The sequence below is a fragment of the Diorhabda sublineata genome, chromosome 1 (assembly GCF_026230105.1).
Source record: "Diorhabda sublineata isolate icDioSubl1.1 chromosome 1, icDioSubl1.1, whole genome shotgun sequence".
Taxonomy (NCBI): domain Eukaryota; kingdom Metazoa; phylum Arthropoda; class Insecta; order Coleoptera; family Chrysomelidae; genus Diorhabda; species Diorhabda sublineata.
The window spans coordinates 14,043,499-14,060,155 of NC_079474.1; the positions used below are offsets into that span (position 1 = coordinate 14,043,499).

Genomic DNA, 16,657 nt, shown 5'->3' on the forward strand with positions numbered 1-16,657 from the left:
TCTTCGATCTTATTCCATGGAACTTTCAAATACGAGGCTTGGTTTTTAAATAACGAAACTGGTTACGATAAAGGATTTATTATAAAAATTGTTCTATATTAGAAAACTTCCCTCCAATATACGCCCTTTCCGTTGCCACACATGTTTCCATAGGCTTTTTCTATTGATCGAAGCAGTGCTGGAAGTCTTCTTTGGTTAGCGCCTTTAGGAGCTCTGCCGTTTTTAGTTTTACCGCTTCCATCGCCTCAAATCGAGTTCCTTTCAAAGATCTAACTTCTCAAGGAAATCTGAGCAGACCCGTTGACAAAGAGTTTTTGGTCAGGAGTCAGATTTTTTGTCACCAACTTTGCATAGACTTTTGTCATGTGTAATTTCTCGTGTAAAATTTTTTAAACTGTTTCTTTTTCGGTGTTTACAGCTTCGGCAATCATCCGGAGGCTCATTCGACGATCTGCACGCACAATTTGGTTGATTTTGGTCACTGTTTCCGTAGTTGAAACAGTCACAGGGCGACCTGGGCGCTAGTCATCTTCAATGCTCTCTCGGCCTTCACTAAAGCGCTTACACCTCTGAAAAACACGCGCATGAGATAAAAAAATGTTCCCATAGACCTTTTGCAACAATGTTTTGTACCCCACCCGTCTTGGGCGCCCTCTAGGCGCGCAGTCTCGTTATTTAATAGCCAGAACTCGTACATTCGTATCAGTTATCAGCTCGATCATCTGGAACGATTTCGAATCACACTAATAGTTTATAATTCCCCCAGAATCACAACAAAACCTTCCGCTTGAATCGACTTCTTTTTGCAAGGGTTTCTGGTTATTGTTCTTTGCCTAACAACCGATTTTGCAAGTTCGGAATTGCTTAGGTAAATCTATTTTTCATAAGTAACGATGCGGCTCATACATCAATCAACTTTCTGCAAGACAAGGAGTTGTTTATATTCCTCTACTCAAACAACGTTTCGCTTGGATCTTGGTTGATTCGTGTGGCACTATTTGACAACTTTCATAGATCTTACCGTTAATTTTATTATCTGTGCCTTCCTCTCCAATTTTACATATTCTCTTTGCTCGCACTCTATATTATTTATATATGCATCGTTATTAGATTAAATTAACTTCACTAGTTTGACGAACGTGAAATAATCCTGAGTTTGATCTGATTATCTTATTGTCACATTTTCTTTCGTATTCAGTCAATTTGAACAAGCCATTGAGTTGAAAACAGAGGAAAAATATCTGGGACGAACCCCTGGAACAGATATGAAAAGTAAATAACCGGTAAAACCAAGAAAGACCTCATCGTGTGTAGAAGCTTTGCATGTAAGAATTTATATTATTGATTGATATTAAAACTGAATACTCCGAGCAATAATATATCGAAGTTGGAAAGCTTGGTCTGTAAATCGACATACGAGACCAAAGAAACATGCCCAAGGGCTGAACTTCTTCAACATTTCTGGAGTCGTCACCTAATTTGGTCGACCACTGCGATGCAGGTCTTCGAAAGTCTGCTACACCATATTTAACTCGCCCAGAGTAGAATCTAGTTCAGATTTTATATGGGTTGGGCTAACGCCTTTCAAATAACTTGAAACATACGCTGTATAGATGCTTTCTTATTGCAGTGGTATTTTTCAAGCAACCACCGCCATCTCTAGGCCAAGCTAGGTACTTCTAGTACTATATATATAATTCCATAATGTTAAAAAATATAATTTTCAAAGTGTTCTCACTTCTTTTGAAGTGAGGCCGTTAAGTTGTTAAAAACTCTATAATAAATATAATGAAGAATTCATACAAATACAATGAATCTCTGTATATATTTAATAGTGTTTATTTCTTATAAACTGCCCACCCACATAGCTAAATCTCTGCTATTCATATAAACTTGTCGAAGCAAATACAAGGGAAGTTTTAAAATTAGATCTTAATGTAAATTATATAATCATTACCTGCATAATAATATAAACAATAAAATTCATTCCAACTCTGTCTGTTCAATTTCCGCATATTTTGGAGTCGACTTGTAACATTTTAACAGTCGTCGAGAAAATGGAAATATAAAAAATATGTATTTATTTATTTAAATAAGATTTGATACATCTAATAGATATTATTACTAATTTCTAGAATCGCGAAATATAATTAAATCCAAAGAATTAATTAAACAAAACAAACTTTTTGAATGTTTGGAAGCAGATGAAATTCAATCATTTTCTACAGACAATACTGAGGTTTGACAATTTACTATCAATTTTTGCCGTTTTTTAACATTTTTTCTTGGGTTTATCTGATTTTTATCATTTTCCGTAAATTTTTTCTTGTTTTTCATACTTTCTATTTTTTTATTCCTAACTGTAAGCATGTACCATTATTTGACGCCTTACATCGATTTTAGTGTTTTTTGTTATTTTTGTTTTGCTTTTCTTTTCAATTTTACTTATTCTGTAAGTTGTTCTAACAGTTTTTCATCATTTTCTCTATAGGTTTCACTGATTTTTTTCCGTTTTTTGTAGTTTTCTGATATTTTTTCAAAGAGGGAAAGGATTTTTGACAGTTTACGAATTTTTCTCTCAATTTGTGCTGTATTTCGACATTTTTTTTGTTTTATCTTATTTTTATCATTTTCCGTTAATTTTTTCTTATTTTACATACTTTCTATTTTTTTATTTCTAACTGTAAGCATGCACCATTATTTCAGGTCTTACATCGATTTTTGTGTTTTTTGTTATTTTTGTTTTTGCTCTTCCTTTCAATTTTACTTATTATGTAAGTAGTTCTAACGGTTTTATATCATTTTCTATAGGTTTAACTGAGTTTTTTCCGTTTTTTGTAGAAAGGATTTTTGACAGTTTACGAATTTTTCTGTCAATTTTTGCTATTTTTTGACATTTTTTCTTGGTTTTATCTGATTTTCATCATTTTCCGTTAATTTTTTCTTTTTTTTCATACTTTCAATCACTTTTTTTGTTTATAAGCATTTACCTTTATTTGAGGTTTTACATAGATTTTTCTATATTTTTTGATATTTTACTTCTTCTTTCAATTTTGACTTATTCTATGAGTTGGTCTGTCAGTTTTTCACCATTTTTTGTAAGTTTTCCTAATTTTTGACATTTTTTGTCATTATTCTTTGTTTTTCCATAGTTTCCTGACTTCTTTCTTTAGTTTCAACTGATTTTTTTGAGAGGGGATTCGAATTTTTGACATATTTTTAAAACAAGCTGTGATAACTATTGACATTTTTTATAAAATTTCTTGTTTTTTATAATCCCACTTTCTCGTAGCTTGATCGATTTTTATCATTTTCTCCCAGAGCTTTTCTTATTCTGAAATATGTTTTTTATCTGTTTTTTTTAATTCTCCGACATTTTCTGTCAGTTGTGTCTTAGATTTTTATTTTTTTTCTGATTTATTTCATGTTTTTCACGATTTTTTTTTCTGATTTATTTCATGTTTTTCACGATTTTTTTTTCTGATTTATTTCACGTTTTTCACGATTTTTATTTTTTTATGATTTTATGACAATTTTTACATGTTTTTAGACATTGTCTGTTAATTCTATTTAATGATAATAATTTTCTGGCAGTTTTTTCTTCTTACAGGTATTTTCTAATAATGTCATACTTTTCTTGTTCTTTCTTCAGATATTTTATATTTTACATGAAATTTTCATTTTTTACCTTTTTTTTTCGCAATTTTTGCCGTTATTTAAATATGTTTCCAGTTCTTACTACATTTACAACATTTTCTGTAAGTTTTTTCTTATTTATTACGTATTCTATGTTTTTTCTGTTTCTTTTTATTTTCTGAATTTTTGGACGTTTTAAGACATTTTTTGTTAGTTTTATCTGTGATTTTTCTCTGTTTTTTATACTTTTCTGCCATTCTCTATTAATTCTATTCGTTTCTATATTTTTCTTGTTTCTTCTCAGTTTCTTTATATTTTCTAATTGTTTTCTGTTTCATCATTTTTTCTTAATATTTGCCATTCTTTGCACGTTTTTCTATAGGTTTTTCCTATTCTTCATAGGTTTTCTGTATGTATCAACTGATTTTCATCGTTTTATGGTTTTTTTTCCTGATTTTTGACATTTTCTATCAATTTGAACCTTTATGTTAGATATTATTCCTTATTTTAGTTATTTTCATCTGATTTCATTAGCCTTTTTTCTGGTTTATAATATTTTTTTGTAACTTTCTTCTTACTTACTTTTGTTTTTTCATAGTTTTCATACATTTTAGGTTAATTGCATCGTTAAGGATTGTTCGATTATTGACATTTTATATAAACTTTTTCACATTTTTTCACATTTTTTGTCAATTTTATCTTATTCTGTTTGCCGTTTTTTCTAATATTTGATATTTTTAGTTCACTTGTTTTTTATAATTTCTTTCGTTTTTCCTTAGATAGATAGATCACTCGTAAATAATTCAACAATTAAACAATATCTGAACGTATGCTCTGATCACTTTAATTTGACAAAAAACATAACCTGTAGTCGATGCCCTTCTGATCTTCGAGACTTTTTTTTATTTAATTTAGACACGTTCAAAAAATATAGACTCCAGCATATATTCAAATTAGTTCCCACTACTGATAATTGTCGATTTTTACACAACCACCTCTCTAATCGTTATCATTTATTTTCCTTATTTGTTATTGTCGCTAAACTACGATTATTTAGCTAAAAATCACAATCTGAGTAGACGTCCCTTAGACTTTTAATTCCACGAGAATTAAAATTCCATGTACGTGCTTCGAAAGTCATAGTTCGTCGGTAAATGTTACTTAAGGCCAATGTGCTTTACTTCATTTCAATTTGTTATTTCTGTCTCTATAGAGCTGTTGTTCGCTAGAGAAGAATTTATTCTTATACGTGGTGAAACAAATCAAGCCCCCGTTTCAAAATACATTAGAAAATTTCGTTTCAAAATAATCCAAATTAATAATATACAATGGATTAAAAAGTTTTGGTGAAGTTGTGGACAAATCGTCAATACCTCTTAGAGAAATAAATTAGAAAATTGTCGTTCAATCTGCCATAATTGGGACATTTTGAACGAGATTTTGGAGCTGAATTTTTCATTGTCTTCTGTCTTCTGCGTTTTCCCGTGTGGAAATTCTTGGATAGCGCCCAGTACCGAAGTCGATAAACTTTCAAAACCTGGTAATTAGTAAAGCAAAAAATGCGCTACATATCTTAAGGTTGTGTAGAAATGAGTTAATTGGAGTGGACTTTACAGCTCTAGTAAACTGAAACTATTGATTTCATATAAAAAAAGGTTACCACATTAATTGTAGAAAATTTTCTTTGAATTTATTAATTTAATTCGAGCACTAATTTTTAAAACTTCAGGGAAACTTTCTTACTAGACTATAAACACAAATATCATGAATATTACATGTCAGTGTCCTGTAACAACAAAATTCGCAAATACTTGATTTCCTGGTAAACTAATTAACAAAATTTTTTAATTTGTAAGCTGATTACGTATGATTAAGAAACATATCAACTCAAATTAAGGCTTGGTCTCAAAAATTTGTTCATTTAACAAAACTAACGGTACTTTTCATGCTCCTTTTACTGAATATTTTATGAGGCTTCACATTTAGAATCGCGCACATTGTATAGTATTGTCAACAAAATTCGTTCAAGACTAGTTTTGTAATCGGAAAAAGAAGATTCTGCCCATCCAACTTAAGGGTATTTTTTAAAAAACGTATTTCAAATTTAGAATGTAGAAAATAGATCGATACGCAACGAAGGAATCCAGGGAATCGAATGAAGTTTGTCTTAAGTGCATCAAAACAAATCCCTTCCCAGTAAGAACATTTACCACAAAATGGAAGTGGTTATCTCAATCCTACTTTTCTCTAAGGCCACGGTACTGAATAAGCTTCATCACGTGACCATGCATACTCATAAGATGTTTCTGATAAACTCTATGTTTTTGATTGGACCCTCCTTGTCTCAAAAAGGGGGTATGACGCGCTAAAAATGGCTTATCTTGTTTTTTTTTCGGAAAACGCTTTTCTGAATCTCCAGATGTAAGAGCTTGAATTCTAACGTATTTTTCAGCATTATAAGGGCTCCTATAATGAACGCACAAACTCAAGAATTTATTGAAACGAATTTTGGGGAGCTTATCTTCAAATTAATTTCAGTTAAACCCTTTCCGCGGGCCGTAAATGACCTCTGGAGGTACGAAAGTGGTTTCTCCAAGATAATCAGAAGAGCTTAAATTTGTTAATCTAATTTGTAATGAAATGTACGTAACATGCCTAATCGGTAAGTGTGCACTTACTGGTTATGCCCATGGTCGCTAGGAAGTTTTAAAGCGAATGTAGGTAAGATCATTTTAAGGTGAACCTCGTAAACTATTTATATATGTATTTATTATTTTTTTTTTGACTTCTAAATAGAGAAAATCGACTGACCGCAATTATTTATTCCAATTTATAAAAGTATACTTGACGTCAATCAACGTCAGCTGTTTAATTCGGACTTGTCGACTCAAAAGGAAGGAAACTTTATTCGAGTGGCATCCGTTTGTGAAATTTATTTCACTTGCTTGTGAGCAGCCATACATAAGAGTTTATTGTAAGCATTGTTATGCATAATAGTGAATTCGATTCGATGAATGGCTTTTGAGGACGTTGCACATGACATAATAGTTTCTTTTACCAAATCCTTTCGGTGTCATTACTTCGTGAAATAAGGAAAAAAGAAATTCGAGTTGTTTTTTAATGTTAACATTATCAATTTCTTATAAAATTCTTTACGTTAAATTTATAATCCATTCCGTTCAATTGTGGGATTTGCTTTTCAGATAAAATTTGACATCAACATTGTTAGTATGAGCTAATACCACATTTACAGTTTATAATAGATGAATGCTTCAAAGCAAAAGTCCAAAAATAAAAGAAGAAACGACGTAATACTTTGTTTGTTTCGTTAACTCCGTTTGTTTCGACAACTCCGTTTTAGCAACGTTTTTCGATCATAGAGGGTTTTGGAAGTAATTCATTGATAATTAAGAATAAAATTAACCAAAATACGTATTAAAAATAAGATTTTCATGCAATAGAAGACAAGAATTAATAAGGGTGAAGAAAAAGAGGAGTATTTCTTATGGGCAAAAATTGAAAAAGTTTCCACCTAAATACGATAAATGACAATTCAAAAACCTTCCAAAATGGCGATGATGTAGACGAAGGGAATGATATAAAATAGTTTTTTGTTTATAAATTGAAGAATGTCGAGTTAAAAATTCAATATTATAGTTCAGTATTAAACATTTTGATAACTTGCGTTATACAGAAGTGTGAGAAGTTGTTCAGAACGTGAAACAATATTAGGCGTTTCCTTCAAAATTTTCCCTGATACTAATGTGGCGCCACCCTTATTTAACACATTTGGACAGATAATTTATACACAGATTATTAACGCTCTCTCTACCCTACATACTATATTTTAACAAGGTTTTTTATGTTAATTATGGAATTTTCTTGTCAGATTAAATTTGACATCAACATTGTTAGTATGAGCTACTTACCACACTTACAGTTTATAATGGATGAATGCTTCACAGTAAAAGACCAAAAATAGGAGAAGAAACGACGTAATACTTTGTTTGTTTCGCTAACTCCGTTTAACAAACGTTTTTTTTTTCAAATTAATATCATAGAGGAAATTAAGTAAACGGAAGACCTTGGAATATTATACTTCTTTATTATCATATTTTTACGCATCAAAATAATTATATCACTGAACATTTGAAGTAGCTCTTATAGAGTTCTTTTAAAGCCATAAACATTATTAATACGATTAACTATGAATTGAAAGGAGATTTGTTTTATGGAACACAATAATTGATGAATGACGAATTTCACTGATATGTGCAAACAACTTTGACCCAGTTACATGTACTTTGAAGATTACTTAATGCAATCATGAGTTCAAGTACAATGTTTTAAACATTACAAGACATAAGATACAAGTACATATCTTGTAAGGCGCCTATACATAACCTTGTTTTTATTGCTAAGTTACTTTTCCGCATTATGCATTATTTAAGTATACATAAATTATTTATTGCGAATTTACCTCCTAGAAATAATTTTTTATACAGTGTGGATGAGTATGGAATTATTTTTGATACCGTATATTCTATAAAAAAAATCTCGAAAGATGCAATTGGCAAGGATTGAAGCAATAGTACGACTAAACGGTCTTATTTCTCAATAATTCGTTTTATGTAGATAAAGTAAACATTTATGAATACGAATTATTAAGACTGTTACAAAAAATGTCAAAAATTTTAATTTTTTCTTAAAAACCATCAAATTCGTCATCTTACCCAATGTGCGGCTAAGATGACTTTCTGTCTGCGGGTAAAATGACAATTATTGAAAGTTTAAGTACGAGGGCCTTTTTTTTAACCCCCGATCGCTTTGTACAGACGCTACGCGGGCAGAAAAAAGCGCGCATGCGACTGCAAAACTTTCACACTACACATTCCACCATTTTTGACATTCAGGCGTCAGTCGGCGTTGTGCTACAACCACATAAACAAGTCCGCCATTATTGATACTCCCGCAAAGTGTGAATTGCGAAGTGTGATTCGTTTTCTACAGACTGAAGGTAATAATTCTGCAGAAATCCATCGGAGAATGGGTAGTGTGTATGAGGAAAACTTCATGAGTGTTGGTGTTGTGCGTGAATGGTGTCGAAATTTTAAAGATGTGCATGGTGAAGGGGGCCAAGAACGCGAATCTGTCGTTTCAGATGAGCTGGTTCAACGAGTTGACAGAATGGTTAAAGAAAACCGCAGATTTACCATTACTGCTTTGTCTACAGAATTTCCAGAAGTTTGAAGGTCTGTTTTGATTCTACTTAGCTTCTGCTTCTTTCACGTCTAGTCCAGTGCATGCAGCACGAGCCCATTCTTCACATTTGGCATATACCAAAGTTCATTATTTTTTCCTGCGTTGTCTGATGTAAGCTGATTATATCCACTTCATCTTTAGTGTCTATTGTCTGAACCTCAAAAGATTATTCTGAAGATGAGCTAAACACTTTTCGCTTAATGGTTTTTTTCATTTTTTGGCGACTTATTCTGGCTTCATTCTCTTTTGCTAATTGTCTTGATTTCTTTTATGGTTCTTTTCCAAATTCCCTTTTTGTATGACTTCCAAAGCTGTTTTAATTGGTGTGCTGGAAGTTACTAAGGAAAGAAGTTTTTTTCTATAACGTTTATTTTGAACTTCAGCTACAGGTGATGAAGAAAGTCCAGTCTAGCTAGAGTGAGGTCTTAATGGGTGTTTTTCGTTAGATTTTGATTTTGCTTTCGAGGTAGATGACTGAGCGTTATTTAGATTCGCACTTTAACATAAAACATTTTCAACAACTTGTACAACTGTAGTAGGATTAGGATTTTCTTGGGCTTTAAGAGGCTTGTCTGTAGTTTGGGCTGCCATAAAATCTAGGTCAAAAAAGATATCGGAATGAAAAGTTCTCTTCCACAAGTCTTAAATACATATTGTTATCTTATCCTCAATTGCGAACTTAGCCTAAGTAAAAAAGTAAAAATGATTTAGGGTGTTAAAAAAATAGTATAAGCAACATTTAATATGCTAGGAGGCAAGAAAATGCTTTAGATTTTAACCAAATTCAAGTAGAAAGCAATATTTACCTAACCTAACCACTAAAATTGCAATACCACTGGCCCTCATCTTTTGATGATTGATATCGCACTAAATGTGATTTCTATTGAGTCTACGATGTTAATCAATAGTGGTTAACCGAAAAACTAATGTCTGTTGTAGACCTCATAGCTCCATCTTGTTTTGGGTAGCTTAAGCTCACTATTCGTCATATTAGAGACTTACTCTATATCATTTCTTTTCTCTGTATTTTCCATTATACTTATTTTTGGGTCTTTTTTCGTTAATAGATAAATTTTTTGTATCACATTGTATGTTTGTTACAGCACGCGAATGCGGTAAAAGCTCAAGCTCAAGAATATGCGGAGAGGAAACAAGCAAAGAAAATTATGACGAGATCTGTGACCGGTTCTCTCGCAGTTGCCCAAGCACTTATACAAATAGTAGATGTCAAATATTTCAACACGGCCAAACCAGGCACGTTTTTCTCAAGGTAAGTTTCCGAGGAAATCAATAAAATATCTTCATATTAAAATTGGGACTCGAGTTTTATTAGACGTAGCATCCGATTTTCCGTTTCAACCTTAGATATAGATTGACAGTGAAATGGTGATTTCTAGTGAAAAACTACAGTCATTTCAAACATTATTATCGATTAATTTGAATGAAAAAATATTAATTTTCAATTGTTTCAAATCAGACAAACATTAATGTAGAAATGTTGATGACAAACTGAAGTGAGTAGTTATTAAAGAAGAGAAATATGGTTTCAAACAGCACGTGAAGCTCCAAGTAAACCAAAATTTCAAATAGAAAGACTGCGAAGGAATGTAGATGCTTTCATCTTCAGAAATGAATTTCCGACAATATACAAAGTTCTTGCAACGATTGGAGGTGATAATGATTACCCTGAAATAAGTCGAATCCCACTTTTCGCTAGAAAAAGTATTGCAGAAACTGGAAAGTCGAAGACCTTCAATTTATGTACTGGTTTAAATCCATCAACAGGAAAAGGGCGCAGACTGATTTTATTACACATAGGCACGGTTTTGGACATGAATGTTGATGTTTTTAAAGGATGGTTGGAACCGATCTTGTTCTTTTGAACGGTATAATAGTAATGGATATTGCAAGGAAACACTTTTAGTAAAACTGCCCAAAACTAAGTGGAGTTCTGTGAGGAAAGAACTGATCTTTATGTTTCCTTCATAGAGATAAATCAAAAAATTAAATTGATGAAATAATATTGATTTTGGGTATGATATCCCATTATATGATAATATTGTGTATCTATAGAAGACACTATCTTGATTATACATCATTCAAATAAATAGTTAATGAGGTAACGATGTAATCTTGACAGAATTACCTCATTTTGATGCTTAAACATAAATTCTAGAGAAAGTAAAAGTATAAAATTGTACTAGTACTGAAGTATTTTAGTTTCCACAACTTGAAGGTCTTTCCAAAATTACAGATACATTAGAAAAATCAGTAAAAAAACCGTGTACGTATGCGTTAATTAGTATTTGATTACTAGTAAATTTTTAATTGAAGAAAGATCCACGGGATGTATTACAACCGCTGAACAGTAGCTCAGAGATTTTAGCACACCATGAGCGGAATTTCTATTGACCAATTGAATCTTCTAAAAGGTCAGAAATTGATCATAAATGGTCAGTTAGTCTTATGGTCAGTGCTAGAAATGTTTTTTTATAATGGGTTGTTGTTTTTCAAGGTCATTGAGAAATTTTAGCACTTCATTCGCGAAAAAAACTGAAAATTGCGCGATCGAGAAATATTGGCTGATAATTGGTTAGCTTATATAAATATTTGGTCAATTTGATATTGAAAAAAAAATTAAATGAGGTGTCATTGTGGTCACGGTTAATTGTATCAGGGAATTGAAGTATAAATATAAAGTCGAAAAAGTTTTTTTATAATAAATATATTTTAGAAATTAATTTTCATGCTTATTTTTTATGTAAATAGTATATTTCTTATTTAAAAAATTTATGATTATATTTTCTAACCAACTAAATCACTAAAATAACATTTTAAATAAATCTTTTTCGTTCGAATGAAGCCCGAAAAGACAGAAAGTAACTGTATGAAGCCTTTTCTTGGTGGGCTATTGTCGCACGAGAAATCGCAGCTCTGGAAATTTCTGTAGACGTCTGTCCGAGCCATCTTCGCAAGTCTTTCAGCTATGAATTTTGTCTAAGGCCGATCGATGTTCCTTTCTCTTCTTAATTGTCGTAAGAAGTTACCCATTTGCTGTAGTACTTCTATGTTTGTCCAAGATATCCGCAGCATGCGCCTGTAGGTACATTTTGAACGCATCGGTTTCCTTCACTGTGGCCGCATCCGTGGTCCAACTTTCGTATCCGTTTAAAAGAACAGGAAAGATGTAACAGCGAAGCATTCTGGTCTGGAGTTTCAGGCTGAGGTTGCGGTTTACCAGAAGTGGCCTGATGTTGTTCAGAGTTTTCCGCGCTTACTCAATTCTTGATCTGATTTCGAGTGTCAGGTCGCAGTGTTGGTTGACGAGCGTACCGAGGTATCTTAGAGATGGCACTTGTTCAATGATCTCTCCATGGAGTCTTAGGGTAGGCTTTCTTTGTATTTTGAGAATATCAATAGTTTGGACGTATTCATATAAAGGCCGAATTGCTCTACAATAATGTCCATAAGAGATTGAAGTTGTTGTAGGCTACTGACCATTACCATTGGTATCATCTACTTAACGAAGATTGTTTCTAATGTTTCCATTGATCTTTATGCCTGCAGTTGTATTCTCGAGGGTTTCGATGAATACTTCCTCAGAGTAAAGGTTAAACTATAGGGGAGACAATACACATCCTTGTAGCACGCCTCTTCTTGTTGCTATCTCTGATCTGGACTCTTCCATTTAGACTGTTGCTGTTTGGTTCCGGTGCTACTACTACTGTTTTGAATAAAAAAAATCCTTTTTTGATAGTCATACCACGAAAACTCTTTTCTAGCTATGGAGAAGTTTTCTTTTTCATATTGAATTTGAAAAAGTCATTTTTGGAGGTAAGTTACGCACGAAACGTGTTTTTTGATAAAATTAAACTATTTTATGTACGTATTATCAATTTGAAAGTCAATTTTCAGTAAAATTAAACTTGAAAAAGTCATTTTCATCATAGAAAGTAAAGCTACGAGAACTCTTTCTGAAAAGCTGCTCTTGGGTCCTATTACAGCAAAAAGAGTATTTTACACGAAACTTAACTGGAAATGTCATTTTTTTTGTAAAATTGAAATAGGGAAAACTATGTCTTTGTCACATTGGACTTGGAAAAACCATTTAAGAAACTATTAAAGAAATAAGTAATTTTCTGATCAAATTAACACTCTAACTCTCATTTTCTAAAAAGGTAAATCGAGAACATAAAGTAAAACTTCAAGAATTCTTTTCCCAAAAATATTTAGTCATTTTCCGTTTATTTTTATTTAGAGAAGACACATTTGACAAAAATAAATCAAAAAATGTTGTTTTTCCTTTAAATTGAATTTGAAAAAACCATTATTTGGTCCAATTAAAACAAAAATAGTATTTTCCACGAAACTTAACTGGAAAATACATATTTGCCACCATCTTATAATAAGAAAACTCATTTTGTAAGAAAACCAAACTACGGAAACTATTTTTCCAAATAGGAAGTCATTTGCAGTCCATATAGAATTTGAAAAAATCATTTTATGTCCAAAATAAACCGAGAAATGTCATTTTTTTTTGTAAAATTGAAATAGAGAAAACTATGTCTTTGTCACATTGGACTTGGAAAAACCATTTATGAAACTATTAAAAAAATAAGTAATTTTCTGATTAAATTAACACTCTAACTCTCATTTTCTAAAAAGGTAAATCGAGAACATAAAGTAAAACTTCAAGAATTCTTTTCCCAAAAATATTTAGTCATTTTCCGTTTATTTTTATTTAGAGAAGACACTTTTGACAAAAATAAATCAAAAAATGTTGTTTTTCCTTTAAATTGAATTTGAAAAAACCATTATTTGGTCCAATTAAAACAAAAATAGTATTTTCCACGAAACTTAACTGGAAAATACATATTTGCCACCATCTTATAATAAGAAAACTCATTTTGTAAGAAAACCAAACTACGCAAACTATTTTTCCAAATAGGAAGTCATTTGCAGTTCATATAGAATTTGAAAAAATCATTTTATGACCAAAATAAACCGAGAAATGTCATTTTTTTTTGTAAAATTGAAATAGAGAAAACTATGTCTTTGTCACATTGGACTTGGAAAAACCATTTATGAAACTATTAAAAAAATAAGTAATTTTCTGATTAAATTAACACTCTAACTCTCATTTTCTAAAAAGGTAAATCGAGAACATAAAGTAAAACTTCAAGAATTCTTTTCCCAAAAATATTTAGTCATTTTCCGTTTATTTTTATTTAGAGAAGACACTTTTGACAAAAATAAATCAAAAAATGTTGTTTTTCCTTTAAATTGAATTTGAAAAAACCATTATTTGGTCCAATTAAAACAAAAATAGTATTTTCCACGAAACTTAACTGGAAAATACATATTTGCCACCATCTTATAATAAGAAAACTCATTTTGTAAGAAAACCAAACTACGCAAACTATTTTTCCAAATAGGAAGTCATTTGCAGTTCATATAGAATTTGAAAAAATCATTTTATGACCAAAATAAACCGAGAAATGTCATTTTTTTTTGTAAAATTGAAATAGAGAAAACTATGTCTTTGTCACATTGGACTTGGAAAAACCATTTATGAAACTATTAAAAAAATAAGTAATTTTCTGATTAAATTAACACTCTAACTCTCATTTTCTAAAAAGGTAAATCGAGAACATAAAGTAAAACTTCAAGAATTCTTTTCCCAAAAATATTTAGTCATTTTCCGTTTATTTTTATTTAGAGAAGACATTTTTGACAAAAATAAATCAAAAAATGTTGTTTTTCCTTTAAATTGAATTTGAAAAAACCATTATTTGGTCCAATTAAAACAAAAATAGTATTTTCCACGAAACTTAACTGGAAAATACATATTTGCCACCATCTTATAATAAGAAAACTCATTTTGTAAGAAAACCAAACTACGCAAACTATTTTTCCAAATAGGAAGTCATTTGCAGTTCATATAGAATTTGAAAAAATCATTTTATGACCAAAATAAACCGAGAAATGTCATTTTTTTTGTAAAATTGAAATAGAGAAAACTATGTCTTTGTCACATTGGACTTGGAAAAACCATTTATGAAACTATTAAAAAAATAAGTAATTTTCTGATTAAATTAACACTCTAACTCTCATTTTCTAAAAAGGTAAATCGAGAACATAAAGTAAAACTTCAAGAATTCTTTTCCCAAAAATATTTAGTCATTTTCCGTTTATTTTTATTTAGAGAAGACATTTTTGACAAAAATAAATCAAAAAATGTTGTTTTTCCTTTAAATTGAATTTGAAAAAACCATTATTTGGTCCAATTAAAACAAAAATAGTATTTTCCACGAAACTTAACTGGAAAATACATATTTGCCACCATCTTATAATAAGAAAACTCATTTTGTAAGAAAACCAAACTACGCAAACTATTTTTCCAAATAGGAAGTCATTTGCAGTTCATATAGAATTTGAAAAAATCATTTTATGACCAAAATAAACCGAGAAATGTCATTTTTTTTGTAAAATTGAAATAGAGAAAACTATGTCTTTGTCACATTGGACTTGGAAAAACCATTTATGAAACTATTAAAAAAATAAGTAATTTTCTGATTAAATTAACACTCTAACTCTCATTTTCTAAAAAGGTAAATCGAGAACATAAAGTAAAACTTCAAGAATTCTTTTCCCAAAAATATTTAGTCATTTTCCGTCTATTTTTATTTAGAGAAGACACTTTTGACAAAAATAAATCAAAAAATGTTGTTTTTCCTTTAAATTGAATTTGAAAAAACCATTATTTGGTCCAATTAAAACAAAAATAGTATTTTCCACGAAACTTAACTGGAAAATACATATTTGCCACCATCTTATAATAAGAAAACTCATTTTGTAAGAAAACCAAACTACGCAAACTATTTTTCCAAATAGGAAGTCATTTGCAGTTCATATAGAATTTGAAAAAATCATTTTATGTCCAAAATAAACCGAGAAATGTCATTTTTTTTTGTAAAATTGAAATAGAGAAAACTATGTCTTTGTCACATTGGACTTGGAAAAACCATTTATGAAACTATTAAAAAAATAAGTAATTTTCTGATTAAATTAACACTCTAACTCTCATTTTCTAAAAAGGTAAATCGAGAACATAAAGTAAAACTTCAAGAATTCTTTTCCCAAAAATATTTAGTCATTTTCCGTCTATTTTTATTTAGAGAAGACACTTTTGACAAAAATAAATCAAAAAATGTTGTTTTTCCTTTAAATTGAATTTGAAAAAACCATTATTTGGTCCAATTAAAACAAAAATAGTATTTTCCACGAAACTTAACTGGAAAATACATATTTGCCACCATCTTATAATAAGAAAACTCATTTTGTAAGAAAACCAAACTACGCAAACTATTTTTCCAAATAGGAAGTCATTTGCAGTTCATATAGAATTTGAAAAAATCATTTTATGACCAAAATAAACCGAGAAATGTCATTTTTTTTGTAAAATTGAAATAGAGAAAACTATGTCTTTGTCACATTGGACTTGGAAAAACCATTTATGAAACTATTAAAAAAATAAGTAATTTTCTGATCAAATTAACACTCTAACTCTCATTTTCTAAAAAGGTTAATCGAGAACATAAAGTAAAACTTCTAGAACTCTTTTCATATGTCATATTTTTCCTTTAAATTGAATTTGAAAAAACAATTATTTGGTCTAATTAGAGCAAAAAGAGTATTTTCCACAAAACTCCATGCTTACCATTTTACAACACGAAAACAAATTTTTTTAAAAGTCATA

At 30.4% G+C, this 16,657-nt stretch overlaps 1 protein-coding gene across 1 annotated transcript in view; it reads left to right on the plus strand.

Annotated features, from left to right (window-relative positions):
* Window positions 1-16,657, plus strand: part of LOC130449345 (GAS2-like protein pickled eggs) — a 97,092-nt gene that overhangs the window by 57,631 nt on the left and 22,804 nt on the right. The window contains exon 3 of the mRNA XM_056787117.1: window positions 10,002-10,168. Coding sequence (XP_056643095.1) covers window positions 10,002-10,168 — 167 coding nt within the window. The remainder of the gene's footprint in view (window positions 1-10,001; window positions 10,169-16,657) is intronic.